This window comes from Trichophyton verrucosum (genome assembly GCF_000151505.1).
Source record: "Trichophyton verrucosum HKI 0517 chromosome Unknown contig00299_1.f1.exp, whole genome shotgun sequence".
In the NCBI taxonomy this organism is placed as follows: Eukaryota; Fungi; Ascomycota; class Eurotiomycetes; order Onygenales; family Arthrodermataceae; genus Trichophyton; species Trichophyton verrucosum.
This window is the reverse complement of record NW_003315450.1, coordinates 1-13,794: the sequence shown is the minus strand read 5'-3', so window position 1 is coordinate 13,794 and position 13,794 is coordinate 1. Positions and strand designations below refer to the sequence as shown.

Sequence of the window (13,794 nt, the reverse complement as noted above, 5' to 3'; positions counted from 1 at the left end):
GGCCGATCCATGTAGTTTAGAAGCAATTATCTGGTAGTCAGACAGTCAGTTTGGTGGCTCCATGAACAGGGGGCATTTTAAGCAATGGGTATGCGTACAGGCAAGGCAACGGATATAGACGTCCCATCGAGGGCCACCATCAGTGTCAACACAGACAGCGTCAGGAAGATGAGCCATGTCCGCTTGGAGGGACGGAACTCGTCTACCTCGGTATGCGAGCTGGCAGAAGAAGAGCCCCCTGACTGCTGCTGGCCGTTCTGGCCTCCTCCTTCAACTGCAGTGCTCATGCTGGCCAGATTGATATCCGCTTTGATAGAGAGGGGGTATATAGTTGCCAGAAACAGCCAGACATCTCAGCAAGATATGAATTATATATACATCTATGTATATATATATGTATATCTATCCAGCATCTGATATGGCATCGGGGAAGCGAGAGTGCGACATCCGACATCCACCCGACCCGCAGGAGAAACAAGAAGAGAACGGAGGAATGTCCAGGCCCAGCTTGAGTCGGGAGAGGGCCGTTGCTCCATCCCGTCAGGCCTTGAGACTCAGAAACTCCATCATTTGACAGATCCACAGGGTCCAAAATGGTCGTTATCAGAAAAGTTTTTACGAGCCCAGACCATAGAAACGAGCATAACGTTAAGCAGAGAGGCTGATGCAGCTCCTAAGCTAAGCTATACGACGACGATGATGCGAGGGAGACCGTCATCGACAGTGGATAGTTAACTATCAGCCAGGCAGCTATATTTCAAGCTCCCGGTCGCACGCCATGGGAGGGACCTTAAGGGGGCACCACCTGTTTGTCAACCAACTGATAGCAACGAAGCAGCAAAGCTCGTCTGCCGCTGTCTTGCTATTGGCCCACAGGGGGGTGTACAGGGCTGAGCAACGACCGGAAGAACCAGTCGAGCCGCAGATCCGACGGCCTCAAGTTGCTCCGTCGGCGGAAAGCCAACTGACGAGACATCGATAAGGTCAGTAGCCGTTGAGCATGATGACGTCTGTCTGATGTTTAAATGCACGTTGAGTATACGCTGGGCGCAATATCAAGCTGGTCCGCTGGGAGGCTCAAGTCTAGGAGACCATCAAAGACCATCATCAGAGACCATCAGATATCACGAAGTACCATGAAATACCATGAAACATCAGCCAGGCTATTGCTTCTAGCCGGCTGCTTGGAATTGGAATTCAGAAAAGGAAATTCTTGACATGGATTAAAAGTGAATACGGCTGATGCGTATATGAAATACAACTCCCTCCGATCCAACTCACTCCAAACATAAACTATTTCACACAACGGCCAGGGGCATTTGGACAAGAGAAGAAAAAGACGAGGCGAGAAAGGGGAGGAAAAGAGACAGGAAACGGCAAGATAGGTTCGTGCCTCGCACTCGAGCGGCGGAGATGGAAAAAAGGGGCGAGGAGAGAGAGAGGGTCAATAGAGTAGTAAAAAGGTGATCACGCGGAAACGGAATTGAAGTGAAATGCGTCAGGTCTAGCTAGATGCTAACTTTACATTGACTGGAAGACATTGATACATCCCCAGTGCTGCTCGACTCCGTACTGGCCAGGGTCCTTCCAGGAGTCATCAACGAAGGAGAAGAAGATAGAGTCAGGTCCGACTTCCTTGACAAGAGACTCGATGGCTTGCTTCTGTTGTGATACACCAGGAATAGCGAGGTTGTTAGGGTTACCCTGCTTAGGCCAGCCCGTCTCGAGGTTGTAGACCTTCTTGCCTGGGCAAATCTTGGAGAGAAGGTCCATCTGGCCGCGGACGAAGCTGCCACATTTGTCGGCGGTGACATCTGGGTTGAAGAAGCAGTGGATATTGGCACCAAGGACATCAATTGCGTCGCAAAGGGTAGAGCCACTGGCTTGCCAGATGTTGACGGTCTCAGTGGTGGTGACCATGCCGCCATAGCCAGCACTCTTGAAGGAGGCCTTGGCTGAGATGATGAACCCGGCGAGAGCGCCAGCATTAGTGCGACCAGACTGGATGGACTCGTTACCGACGACAATGAGGGTAACCAAATCCCACCGTGCCCAGCCGGTGATGTCTGTGACCTGCTTACCAGCTCCTTCAATACCAGTCTCAGAGATGAAGACGCCAATGATCATCTTAACGCCGTGGGCCTTGCAGGCATCACCAACGTTCTTGAGGCCATCGCAGTCAGTGGAGTACAGGCGGATGGTAGTGAAACCGGCTCCCTTGATGATGGAAATATCCTTCATGACAGTACCGGCATCCTTGCACTGGCCATCGTTGGAGTAAGGAGAGTAGGTCATGCCACCAGTTTTACCTCCACCGAGACCACCGCTTGGCTTAGGAGCCGGGGCCTGGGAAGAGGTTGGGGTCTTTGGTGGTTCAGGAGCCTTGCTGGTTGGGGCCTGGGGAGGCGGGGATGGCTCAGCGGGAGTAGGAGCTGGGGTCGTGGTTGGTGGTGGTGGTGGTGGTGCCGGGTGAGTGTTGGTTGGCGCAGGGCAGGTGACGATTTGCTTGGTGATGGTGATAGTTACGACCATGCCAGGCTGATTATAGGTGCCTGGTGGGATAGTGGTGGGATTGGGGCATGGGGGAGCACCGCTGGTAACAGGGCCAGTTGGCGCGCTGGAAGAAGGAGAAGAAGGACAGACGGTGGCCGTGGTGGGAACAGTATAGGTGGTTGGGGGAATGGTGTAAGTTCCTGGAGTCGGGTAGACGATGACGATATCAGTTGGCAGTTGGGTAGTTTCGGAGGAGCTAGGAGCCGGGGAGGAAGCAGGAACAGTGGTATTGACAGTCACAGTGGTGTAGCTGGTCGACTGGACGGTGGTGGTCGTTTCAATCGGTGTTGGAGTCGGTGTCGGCGTCGGGAAGACGACTTGATATCATCTCGAGTTAGCAGGAAATCGTTGCAATCAACACTCGCGACAGAGACGATCCATATCAATGACCATCGCCATTCATCGATCAGGGAGGGAAAACATACGGGTTGGAGGTCCATAGAAGGTGACGACCCTGGTTTCACAGAAGCAGGTCTCCTGAGGGTTTGGAACAGCACGGCGATGGAATTTTCCATGGCCATGGGCATGAGGGCTGGCGACAGCTGAGCCGAGCAGGCCAGCGGCCGCAACAAACAAGGAAGACTTCATCTCTCTCCTCTATCGATTCTTCTCCAGTGGCGGCGGGGAGGCGTTCGTTCTTTTTTTTCTCTGGCTGGCGGCTGGCTGGAGGGAAAACGCAGACGACGAGAGAGCGTTGGATAGTCGTTAAAGAATGCCCGCTGAAAGAGTGAAGCGGTGGTAGGCAAGGGAGAATCTCCTGGGGACGGAAACCGAGAGATATGAAGCAAAGAGAAATGAAAGGGCCATGCGAGGGAGTGTTATATTAAGTACTCCTCTTCGCCGGGGACAAGGGCGCTGCCGAGTGGGAAAAAGGGGGCGTTGCACCGTGTGCGGAAATTGCACCTTCAAGCGTTCAACCCCCTTGGCGGGCCCTGCGCCAGTATATCTAGACCGATTATTGGCAGCACACGAAGACACCCCCAGCCGCTAAGCCTGCCGGGCATGACCCGTCCCTCTCTCTCTGATCGTTTCTGGCTGTCACCCCCGGCTGCGAAAGGCCTTTAAATTTGGTCTCCGTGCCTCTCTGCCTTCGCCTTTGTCTCCGCGTCTTGCTCACTCCATCCTGCTGCTGCTGCTGCTGCGCTCGCCGTGGCCTCGCCTGCTCTGCTGAGGGTGTTTTATTTATCGGTATTATTATTAAAAGCATAATACGACGAGAGGATCGTCCGAGCTGCCGGCCTGGGTGGCGGTGAGCCAGGTCCCTCGCCGCGCTCATTGGCTGCTCGAAGGTGCTCGGCAGGGGCAGAACCAGCTGGCAACGACGCTACCGTCACGGGCGATACGCCTTGGGGGGGGAGATTTGATATGCAAGTCAGGGCCGACCAGCTAAGACGAGCCACAACGTGGGAGAAAAATAAGTGAGAGACCCAAGCGTCGTCTTATGCCCCTCGACAGGTCCTGATAATGGATGTCTTGTATCCTGCCATATCCTCTGTAGCCCGATAACATGTCTGGTTATGATGTCTTGGTCCCAGGATCTCTCTGTATTATTGACGGCGTAAAGGTAAAAATCCCTCCGTCAAAAGTATATTCGCCGTTCCTGCGTTTCACCATGGGATAGGGGAGCAGAACAGAGGCAACGCAGGAAGGCAGTCGAAGGATCGCCCTCTTCGGACTTCCCTGCTAGGGCTTTCGCTGGCCTGCCCTATCTGGGCGTAGTGCTGCGAGGCCAGGCAACGGACAGGGTTCCGCCTCGTGTCCAGCGCTATTTTTACCCTAATATCACCACGGAGATGCTCTCCTCGCTCTCATCCGTGGCGTCTCGCAAAAGGCTCTTGGAAAAGCCTCCATGGGCTTGGGGGCCTCTCTTCTCGCCCAATGCGAAGATATCATTCGCTGCTCGTAGCCGTCGTTATTATGTTCCTCGACGTGGCGTTTGTCACTCGCAGACGCCTTCGTTTTGGGCGCCTCTGGTCGAAATTTTTGATGCATTCCAAAGCACTCATTTGTCGATTTTCTTTGCTTCTTCTCTTTTCTTTTCCACTGCAATTTCTTGCGGCTCTTGCGCCATTTGCTCATAGTTACCCCTCTGCCCCCTCGTTGGCTTGCTGGCAAGTCGAGGACGTTCAGGCATGTGTCGATGTTGTTGGTCACCACTACTCTGTCACTCACTGACTGGACGGACATCCCTTGCACACACAAGTCACAGCAGAGGAAGCGTCTGCTACGTTGGCCAGCCGTCGTAACTGACAGTCCATACTCGGTATATAGCCTCGCAGATCTCTCTTAGTTGGGCGTTTCCGCCGAATGTTTGCTGTCAAACAAGGAGATCCCCAACTCCACCAGGCACATGTATTGATGTGCAAGATCGCATCGTATATTCTCCCCAACACTGGTGTGTGCACAGAAAGTAACCCCTGGATCTCCCAATCAGATCGGATAACATGGGAACACCTCGTGTGCCGCGGGAGAGTGCCGAAGTTAACGAGCCAGAACATAATGCTTGATCTGACCCAGTAGGTTAACAGTGTATATGCAATGTCAAGCATTTATTGCCGGTTACCCCTGGAAAGATGCAGAGATTTTTAAGCATGAAGCCCTCTCTGTGTATATATATGATACACCAATCCCTCTGTTGGCGAATTAATCGGAGATTAATCGCGGTATATTAATTGCTGACATCTGCTCCAAATCTCTGGGATTGTCGTCAAAATTTACATGGAACAGACCAATATCGGACGCTGCGTATCAGTGTTACAGCAGCCTAGTTGATGCAAGCTGACTCGTCAAGGTAACAGAGTAGCCGTACTCGCCTTGATACCCACGTTATTCGCTGGTTTCTGGTGGTGTATACTTAAATATCACTGGCAAGGCTGCCCATTAGCCAGGTCCTCTATCACCAAGGTAGTGCACGAGGCTGGTAGCGCCGTCAATTTATATTACTTTATGGAGACACGTCTGTCCAGTACGCAGGTTTATGCAAGGTGAGCGTCATGCCTAACCGCCGCGGTCCGGCCAGAGTCTGGGGCCATCAACATGCGTCTGTACCGAGCTTATCTATGGCCCGTCGTACTAAAAGACGATATCACGAACGGTATAATATGGATGATATCATGCATGACGATTCTCGGGTCGTGGTAGGTCGAACTGAGTCGAGGGATAAGTGTCTGCGGCCAGCTGGGTCTTGGATGACTGTTGGTCATCTACGACCCCCGCCGTCACTCGCTAGGCAGGCTTCCGGTAGATATACATACACCTATGCAACATTAGGTATCGAGGTGTTAGTCCGTTTTATGGCGCTCAAATAGAAAACGGTGATGATAGGTAGATAGTCATGAAGATGTTAACATTGATGTTGACGTTGACGTTGATGTCGTTGGTTTTAAACTGCGTCCAACGTCATTACTCCAACTTCACCGCCAAAAATCAACCAGTTACGCACCCAAGGTCAAGAGTGTATACATGATGACACAATGCATTGGCTGACAAAATATATCAATTACAGCATAAACAATAGTACATGGTTAGTTGAGCATAATAGAGACAAGACATCGAGATAATCAAAAAGACATTAAGACAGGAACCGAAGCAAGGTGAAGCAGAAGAAAGGAAGGTGACGATGCCACGCCAGATACAATATCCATCCATGCCCACCAACCAGGTGCTAAGATAAGTAAATGTACGTACGTTCGAGAGCGAGGAAAAGAAACGAAGCAAAGAGCCTTGCTTGGTTGTCTTTCCCGTCTCGATCAAAAGGAAGGGCGCCGGCGCCAGGGGGCCTGCCTTGGTGAAATGGTTAACTCCCCGGATATGCATGTAGTGAAGAGATAGTCAAGAGAAACGGAGAAAATTAGATGGAATCATTAACAAGGTCAGTCAGGTGGGTGGGCTCGATGTAGATACTACTTTGAAGATTCAGCATCAACGCCGCCCATTTCCTGGTCCTCGTCCGCCGGTTCTTCGCCTTTTACTTTGGGGGCAGCTGTGTCTTTCTCACGACTGGCAGATGAAGCAGCCTTGTCGTCAGATTTAGGCTCGGCTGCGGTGTCAGAAGTGGCGACGGCTGGTACTGTGTCCTCTGCAATGGCACCAACCCAAGTCCTGAACTGCTGGTTTGACTTGTCGACTTCATCCTTGCTCAGTCCACGGGCCCAGGCAGGGTTGTTCACAAACTTCCCTCTGAACCGATCTCTGCGCTTTTCTTTCAAGCTGGCGTATTCCCTCATGTTCTCTGGGGCTTTGATTTCCTTGTTGGTTTCATGGCGATACCACCAGTCCTGGGTACCTGGCTCGTACAAAATGTTATAGCTGTTAGCGCAGATGCGTATGACTAGGCCGTCGTGATGGACAAGTGGCTTGTAGAAGTTATTATATTCTTCATCCGAGTCCATCTTGGGAGGCAAGTTGCGTTTCAAGAAAGGCATGCGCATGTCCGAGAAGAGAACTCCCTCAGTGGGATCGCGCATAGTGTAGGCAGAAACATAGTAGGACCATCGAGCTTCATGACCCAGGCCGTCACTTTCCAGTGTACTCTGATCTGGGGTTAAAAGCTGGACCAAGACATGTTTCGAAGCAGGGACCTGAAGACCGACACGTTAGTACTTATTCGCAGTCGAAAGTTGAAATATGGATCCTTACAAATGTGACACGATAGATATCTCCTTCCTTAATTAATCGTTCCACCTGTTTGCGATATTGGAGCTCTTGGTTATGAGTTGTCTCCTCTTTCTCTCGCTCTTTGTAGAACAGATTTATAACATCCGAGCTTCTGTCCTTGACATCACCATTGAACACACCGGCAGCGTACTTTGCAATACCACCCATAATTCTATCAAGCTGATAGAGTTGCCATCCGTTCTTCATGTAGAAGCGGCGCAGGGTTTCCTCGAGATGCGTTAGCTCCAAATTACCCGTAATCGCCTCTTCACACATGCGGATGATCTGGTGGTACAAGTTTGCTTTGGGGTCGGTGTCATAAAGCAGATCAGCGGGCGTTTTGTCAATCATTCCCAGCTCCAAGGCGGCCTTGGGTGCCATGGCACGACGAACGGCCTCATGGGCTTCCTTTTCATACTGCTTCACATTCAACAGCCGACGATAAAGAATTTCAAAGGTATATAGGAAACAGTAGATGGTAAGATTGCAGTAGAAATGATGGACTTTCTTCTTGTAGGGCTCGTTGAGCGGGTATTCCCGTTTGTGATGGAAGTTTCCGCGAGTAGGATGGTCCATCCATCGAAGCTCGGCGATATCAAAGTTATCACCTGAACGAGGCGCGGGTGTGGAATCGTTCATCGACAGAGGAGTTGATGCTCGACTTGCGGCTGTAGAACCGGCTCTGAGGTCAAGTTCGGGCCGGTTAGACCGATCTGGGCATCTGTTGAGAACCTCGCGCAGAAGCTCGAATTTCTTCCCGCTTGTGATGCGCTTTGGCCGTATGGGAGCTTCGTCCGGCGAGCTATCATCGTCAGCATCCTCACTTGCCGATGAACTGTCATACACCTCTGATAGGTAATTCTTGAAAGCTTCCCGATCAATTCCGAAAAAGACGGGAATGAAGTCCTTGATAAAAGCCATAACGCGCTGCGGATCAGCACCAAAGCCGGCAGAGCTGTGGTCGAGATAGCAGAGAAGCAGATGGGTGGCATCAAGGACCACCTCAGAATCCTCGAAGGCGAAGTCCATCTGGTAATTGGAGACATGGACTCCAGTCCTACGACGATTCCGGCCTTCTTCAAACTTCGTCTGAATTTCATGCTGGATATGTTTGCTCAAGAACACCTTCTTGTCGTTGCCCTTCATGATGATAGCCTGGTGATCTAAGCTTCGCCAGAAACCCTTCTGCATCTGTTCTCGCCACACCTTATCCCATTCACGCTATATTTAGTCAGTAACAAGCTTTTATACAAGTTTAATAGGAAGGAAGGAGTAACCGTACCTGTGTTGCTTTCCATTCTTCGCATTTCTGCTTCAGCCGGGCAAGCACGATCGGCAGCACGAGGCAAGGCCGGTTAAACATCTCTTCGATGACTCGCTGGCCGGGTTCGCGGTCGTATATCTTCTTGATGACTCGTCGGTAGATGGTCTCACTCTGTCCTCCAAGGCCGGGCGGCAGCTTGAACGACGACCTATCACTGTCACTCATAAGTGAAATCTGCTGCACTAGGGGTTCCAGAAGCTGAATAGTGCGGATGCAGGCTTCGATATGGTGGTCATAGTCGTGGCGGTCTTCTTCGATACGGTGCAGAGCATCTTCGTACTGGTTCTTGCGATGGGCAACGAAGCCAGAATCCTCAGAGGCCCAAGTTGGGTGAGAGGCCCAGTCATCGTTCAATACGCTCCTACATAGCTCATCACGGCCACTGCAGGCCTTTTGACGCTCACGCTTAGGTAGAAGACGATAACTTGGTCCCAGCGCACGGCAGTGAGAGAGATTGACAGACCCGGAATCGGGTTTGGCCTTGGGTTCGATGAGCTCGTCCTTCGGTTCGATATGCATGAATCTCTTGAACCAGGACATAATTTCCTGGTTTGCGCCGATGAAACCCGCGGCACGATTGACGAGGACATTGCGGTCAATCAGGTCCGCAGAGTAAAGGTTGCAGAGCTTGAGGAATTCTCCGAATGTTTGCTTGTTGCCGATGAATTTCTTCACCCGGTCGAAGAAGGCATATTCTTCGTGGGAGGGAGTAAGAGAGAAGCTTGGAGGTATCGGCTCAGGCAATGCAGGGACCAGAGTTGGTGAGATGGTAGGTTGATGAGCATCCGTGGCAGATGGCTTATGGCTCAATTTTGTTCTCTTATTCATGCCAATCTGCTGGGGGCCATTCTTGTTCATCTGGGCACCATTCATGTCGCCAACTGCTGGCTGCATGCCGGGCATTCCTCCGCCGACGGCCTGGGCACCTGGAGCACCACGTCGTTTTTTGTTCTCCTTGGTTGAATCTTTGACGTTAAACTGTCCTAGCGGTGGCATCTTCACATCACTTCTCGCCATCTGGGGTTGTGGCAGACCTGCAGAACCATAGCCGGGTTCTCCACGTACATTGCTGATGATGGGGACCTCTTCCTGCGACTGGCGGGTTGAAGGTGGAGCTTGAGCTTTCGCCTGTGCGGCGGACTCTGGTAGGAATTGTTTAAAGTCTTCTAGAAGATCAGGAGCGGCGCCGAAAAGGTGAGTGACCTGGGTATAAACGTCTTGGATGGGCTTTGATTCGCGTTGGTATGTTTGTAGAATTTCAAGGAACTGTTTGTATATCTCGGGGGAGTCGGAGAAGCGATTCTAGAGAAAACAAATTGTTAGCGCAATTAACGGTAATGAATGGCACATAACTTCGCAGGAATCTTAAATACCTTGATTTTATTGACGTAGCTAATTGCATGGTTAAACTCAACAGGCCCACGCTTCGAAGCATCAACCTGACCTGGCATAACACCCGACGGGCCCATACCGGCGGCCATAGAGCCCATAGGCTGCGATGGGCCGGGTGTATGGGAACCCGGCGGGAGCTGCATCATTGGCTGCCGACTTGCACCGGAGGCGACCGATACAGCATTCTGCAACTGCGAAACTCCGCGTTGTTCCTGTTGATGAACCATTGAGGCGGCCTCGCTGGAAGCTTGTTGCTCATGCTGAGCCTGGTAATCATACTGTGTGTCCTGGGATGGGTTGTGCCTAGACTGCTGTTGCTGTCCGTACATTCCAGCGGCCATATGCTGCGACTTAGGCGAGTATGAGCCAGGCGCACCTGATGGATGGCCTGGCTGTGCCTGTTGCTGAGCATGGCCATGCTGCCATGCGCTGCGAGGCTGGTCGTAGTATTCGGGACGTGAAGCCGAGGCGGATTGCACTGCAGGGCCGGCTCCTTCGGGGGCGCCTAACGAGGGTCTAGAACCAGACTGCATAGAAATGGTATTTGTGCCCGAGGGAGTAGTCACGCGGATTGCATCAGGGTTATCGTCTGTTCCGCATTCTATACGGTACCCGGGGGGTAGGAAGGTGTTGAATCCTTGGATCAGAGCAGGATGGCCGTTAAAGAGGGTCGAAACACGCTGGATGACGCCGGGTGTATCGATACTAATAGACTGTCAGTTTTTGTGGTGTATATTGCAATGTAGTCCCGCATGTGACGCACGCTTGGCTTTTGAAATCCTTCATAATGTCAAGGAACCGGTTATAGACTTCTGGCTGCTCGACGAAGCGAACCTTGACCTGGTCGAGATAGCTGAGCGCATCCTGTTTATTAGGCGCCATTAGCAAGGATTCAACTTGTGTGAAAACAAAATCCGACTTCGATGTGTGCTTAGGTAGGGGAATTGAGTATATAACGGAAAGAAAGTCGTAAAAAAAAGTAGAAAACAGTGCATATATGGTACGGGAGGAGCAGGATAAGTGAAATCAGCTCCGACCATGCAGTCATTCTCAGCGCGGTGAATGAAATTCACGGGACATTCCATTTTCCAGTACTTGCCATCAGTTTAGACGGCTGACGAGGGTAACACATCGTTTTCATTGTGTGTGCTCCATTCACACAGGCAGAGCTTGCTTCTTTTGTATGAAAAGAAAATGGGGTGGAAAGTAGGGGGTGGGAAACTTACGTTTAATATGGGTTGCTGGCCCTGTGCTAGAGCAGCAACACTGCCCGGAACCTGAGAAGGGCCGGAGTTGAAAGCGAGGACTGGCTGGGAGGGCTGGAGATACTGGCGTGGTGGCCCCTCGCTGTGTTGCATGGAGCTACCAAACAGGCTGGAAGGTGGGTTTGAAGCCTGAATAGAAGGCTGTGGCGCGTTAGTGGCCGTAGCCAGATTCGAGAGCAGGCCATTGGGTCCGTGGATCGAGCTTGGTACCTTTGAAGCAACTGGCTGATGGATGGGGATGGATCCCGTATGACTTTGAACCGGGTGTGGTTGTTGTTGTTGCTGTTGCTGTTGTTGCTGTTGTTGCTGCTGCTGTGCCTGGGCCTGCTGCTGTTGATGCTGCTGTTCACGGTGATACCTATCAGCCATCTCACGCTCTCGCTCACGCATCTCGTTCTCTCGTTCCATCTCTCGCTCGAGCTCAAGCATTTCTATCTCTCTTTGGCGAGGTCTGCGGTCTCGTTCACGCTCACGCTCACGGTCGTGACTTATTGACGACGGAGGCGAAGTGTGCTGGATGGTCTGGCCGATACCGGGCAATGCGTGACCCCGTCCTAGCGGCTGCTGCTGGTGCGGACCATAGCGAGAAGCCTGCTGTTGCTGCTGTTGCTGTTGCTGTTGCTGCTGCTGTTGTTGTTGCTGCTGCTGGTGTGACTGGGGCGCTGGAGGAGGAACAGAGGCGCCTTGCGTGAGATCTGCGAGCGTGGGGAGAGAATGGCTTGACTGGCTTGCGGAGTGATATGGGCCTGCAGAGGGCATCGTTAGTCGTATATAGCAAAAAGATAGAGTGGAAAGCAAACAGCGGTCGTACCTTGCGGCGGAGGAAGGGTGCGCGACGGCTGTTTCGACGCCTGGTCATCCAACGGAGTGTTTTGCCTTTTTTTCCCGAATGCGCAAAGCGCCGTCAGCTTGACATGTCATATTAAGCGTATATGGCCAACTGCTAGCAAGGCCAACAGCAACGATCAACCAAGGAAAAAGAGAGACAGAGAGAGAGAGAGAGAGGATATACCCAAAAGCACCGACTGGGCGCGCGGACTGCTGGCCCATCTGGTCTACATGGTGAGGCTGCGGGCCAGCACCCGGATGCCACCCATCTTTACCCGACGGATTCATACGGTGCAACACGCCGAGCAGCCGGACCTCAGCCAACAACAGGTGTCAACGAGACGGGGCGGAGGGCACAACGGGAGCAGGATAGCAGGTGTCGTCCTGGTACGCCGTCGACTGGAAACGCAGCTCGACCAGCAACGGGCCGGAAGAGTTTGAACTGGGCCAGCTCAAAACGAGTGGAGGGAGGGTCGCTTTCAGGGGCGAGCTGCGGCGCTGGACATGGGACGAGGCCGCCAGAATCGAGCGCCGGCAAGGCAGCAGGCTGGTCAGGCAATCGGTGGGCTATCGAGCTCTGCGACTGCGAGCTTTGGGGGGGGGGGCGGCAGGGCGACGGCGGTTTGCTGCTGGCTGTTGTTTTTCGGTGAGCCTTGGAGGAAAAAGCTGGAGTAAGCGTAAAATCGTGTTTGCTTTCTCGCTGGATCTTTCTTTTGCAACGGAAAAACTACAAAAAAAAAAAAAAAAAGGAAGAAAAAAAGACCCTAAGCTGGACGAGAAGGGAAAGGCGGTGAGTTAGGTAAGCAGGCGACAAGAAGCGCCCGGGCGGCTTTTTTTCTGCCGGAGAGGCTAGGCCTGAAGGGGACTAGTGGGAGTTTGTAGTCACGTGAAGGGGTATCGACGTCATCTCGCGTGACTTGATGACAAAGAGATGACTAATCAGGTACAGTCAAGAAGGAAGAAAGCAGCAAAACAGCAGGCAGTAGACAGTAATAATAACAGAGGGAGAACAAGAGACGAGTAGACGGAAGACCCTGTAGAGAGAAGATAGATAGATAGACAGGTAGATAGATAGAGAATAGCAAGAATATACGGAGTAGATATCTGACGGTTGAATATTAGAATGTAGATTGATGCCCGTCACGGGTTATTTCATCTGTGCTACCGGCGTCCAGCAGCTCAGCGGCCAGTCGCGTTTCGTGTTATTGCCCTTACTCTCCTGCTGAGCTATCCGGCGCCTCTGCTTCGTCTGCCTCCATCGTCGTCGTCGTCGTCGTCGCCCGTCGCGTGTTCCAATTGGGAGGGATCAGGTTACATCCACGTGACCCGCGATCTCCCGCCCGCCCAAAAAAAATCACATGCATCCCGAAGCTCCCTCCTTTCGTCCCAGCGCAGGCGCGGCTTCATTTCACATGCGAGAGAGAGAGGCAGCTAACCAACGACGACGCCCTCCCCGCCTGTCCACTCGCACGATAGGCCCCCAGCCCGCCTTGTCTGCCTGCGTCTCCCGCCCGCTCCATTATTATTATTATTATTATTTTATCGTCCTGCCGTCGTGGATCTCTTTTACTTCTGCTGGCAAAAAGACTCTGGGGAAGCAACGCCAAGACAACGCCAAGCCGATCCGGGGTAGCTGCGGGCCGTCGTTGTTCCGGTGTTATGCTTACATGTGCGGCCCTCTGATTGGCCAGGATAGAGTTCGGCCGGCTGAACCTCGGCTGGAGCTTCGGCGTTGCTCCTCCATCATCGTTCGACTTTCCTTGATATCTCGACTTC

At 52.3% G+C, this 13,794-nt stretch overlaps 5 protein-coding genes across 5 annotated transcripts; 2 read left to right on the top strand and 3 right to left on the bottom strand.

Moving 5' to 3' along the window:
* Positions 1–84: 84 nt before the first annotated feature.
* Positions 85–417, top strand: TRV_03665 (uncharacterized protein; the record flags this gene model as incomplete). Its single annotated transcript, XM_003022168.1, has 1 exon — positions 85–417. One exon carries the CDS (start codon positions 85–87, stop codon positions 415–417), a length of 333 nt encoding a protein of 110 aa, XP_003022214.1.
* A 1,104-nt stretch (positions 418–1,521) lies between these two features.
* On the bottom strand, positions 1,522–3,141 carry TRV_03664 (cell wall glucanase (Scw11), putative; the record flags this gene model as incomplete). Its single annotated transcript, XM_003022167.1, has 2 exons — positions 1,522–2,870; positions 2,979–3,141. 2 exons carry the CDS (start codon positions 3,139–3,141, stop codon positions 1,522–1,524), a joined length of 1,512 nt encoding a protein of 503 aa, XP_003022213.1.
* A 3,314-nt stretch (positions 3,142–6,455) lies between these two features.
* Positions 6,456–10,807, bottom strand: TRV_03663 (uncharacterized protein; the record flags this gene model as incomplete). The annotated part of the gene is made up of 5 exons (XM_003022166.1): positions 6,456–7,133; positions 7,192–8,430; positions 8,492–9,835; positions 9,907–10,630; positions 10,689–10,807. 5 exons carry the CDS (start codon positions 10,805–10,807, stop codon positions 6,456–6,458), a joined length of 4,104 nt encoding a protein of 1,367 aa, XP_003022212.1.
* Positions 10,808–11,031: 224 nt separating this feature from the next.
* TRV_03662 (uncharacterized protein) lies at positions 11,032–11,619 on the bottom strand (the record flags this gene model as incomplete). Its single annotated transcript, XM_003022165.1, has 1 exon — positions 11,032–11,619. The coding sequence occupies one exon, from the start codon at positions 11,617–11,619 to the stop codon at positions 11,032–11,034; it is 588 nt and encodes a 195-aa protein (XP_003022211.1).
* Positions 11,620–11,729: 110 nt separating this feature from the next.
* TRV_03661 (uncharacterized protein) lies at positions 11,730–12,808 on the top strand (the record flags this gene model as incomplete). The annotated part of the gene is made up of 4 exons (XM_003022164.1): positions 11,730–11,878; positions 11,966–12,018; positions 12,142–12,580; positions 12,685–12,808. Coding segments are annotated over 4 exons (765 nt in total), but the record flags the coding sequence as incomplete, so codon positions are not given.
* Positions 12,809–13,794: the final 986 nt, after the last annotated feature.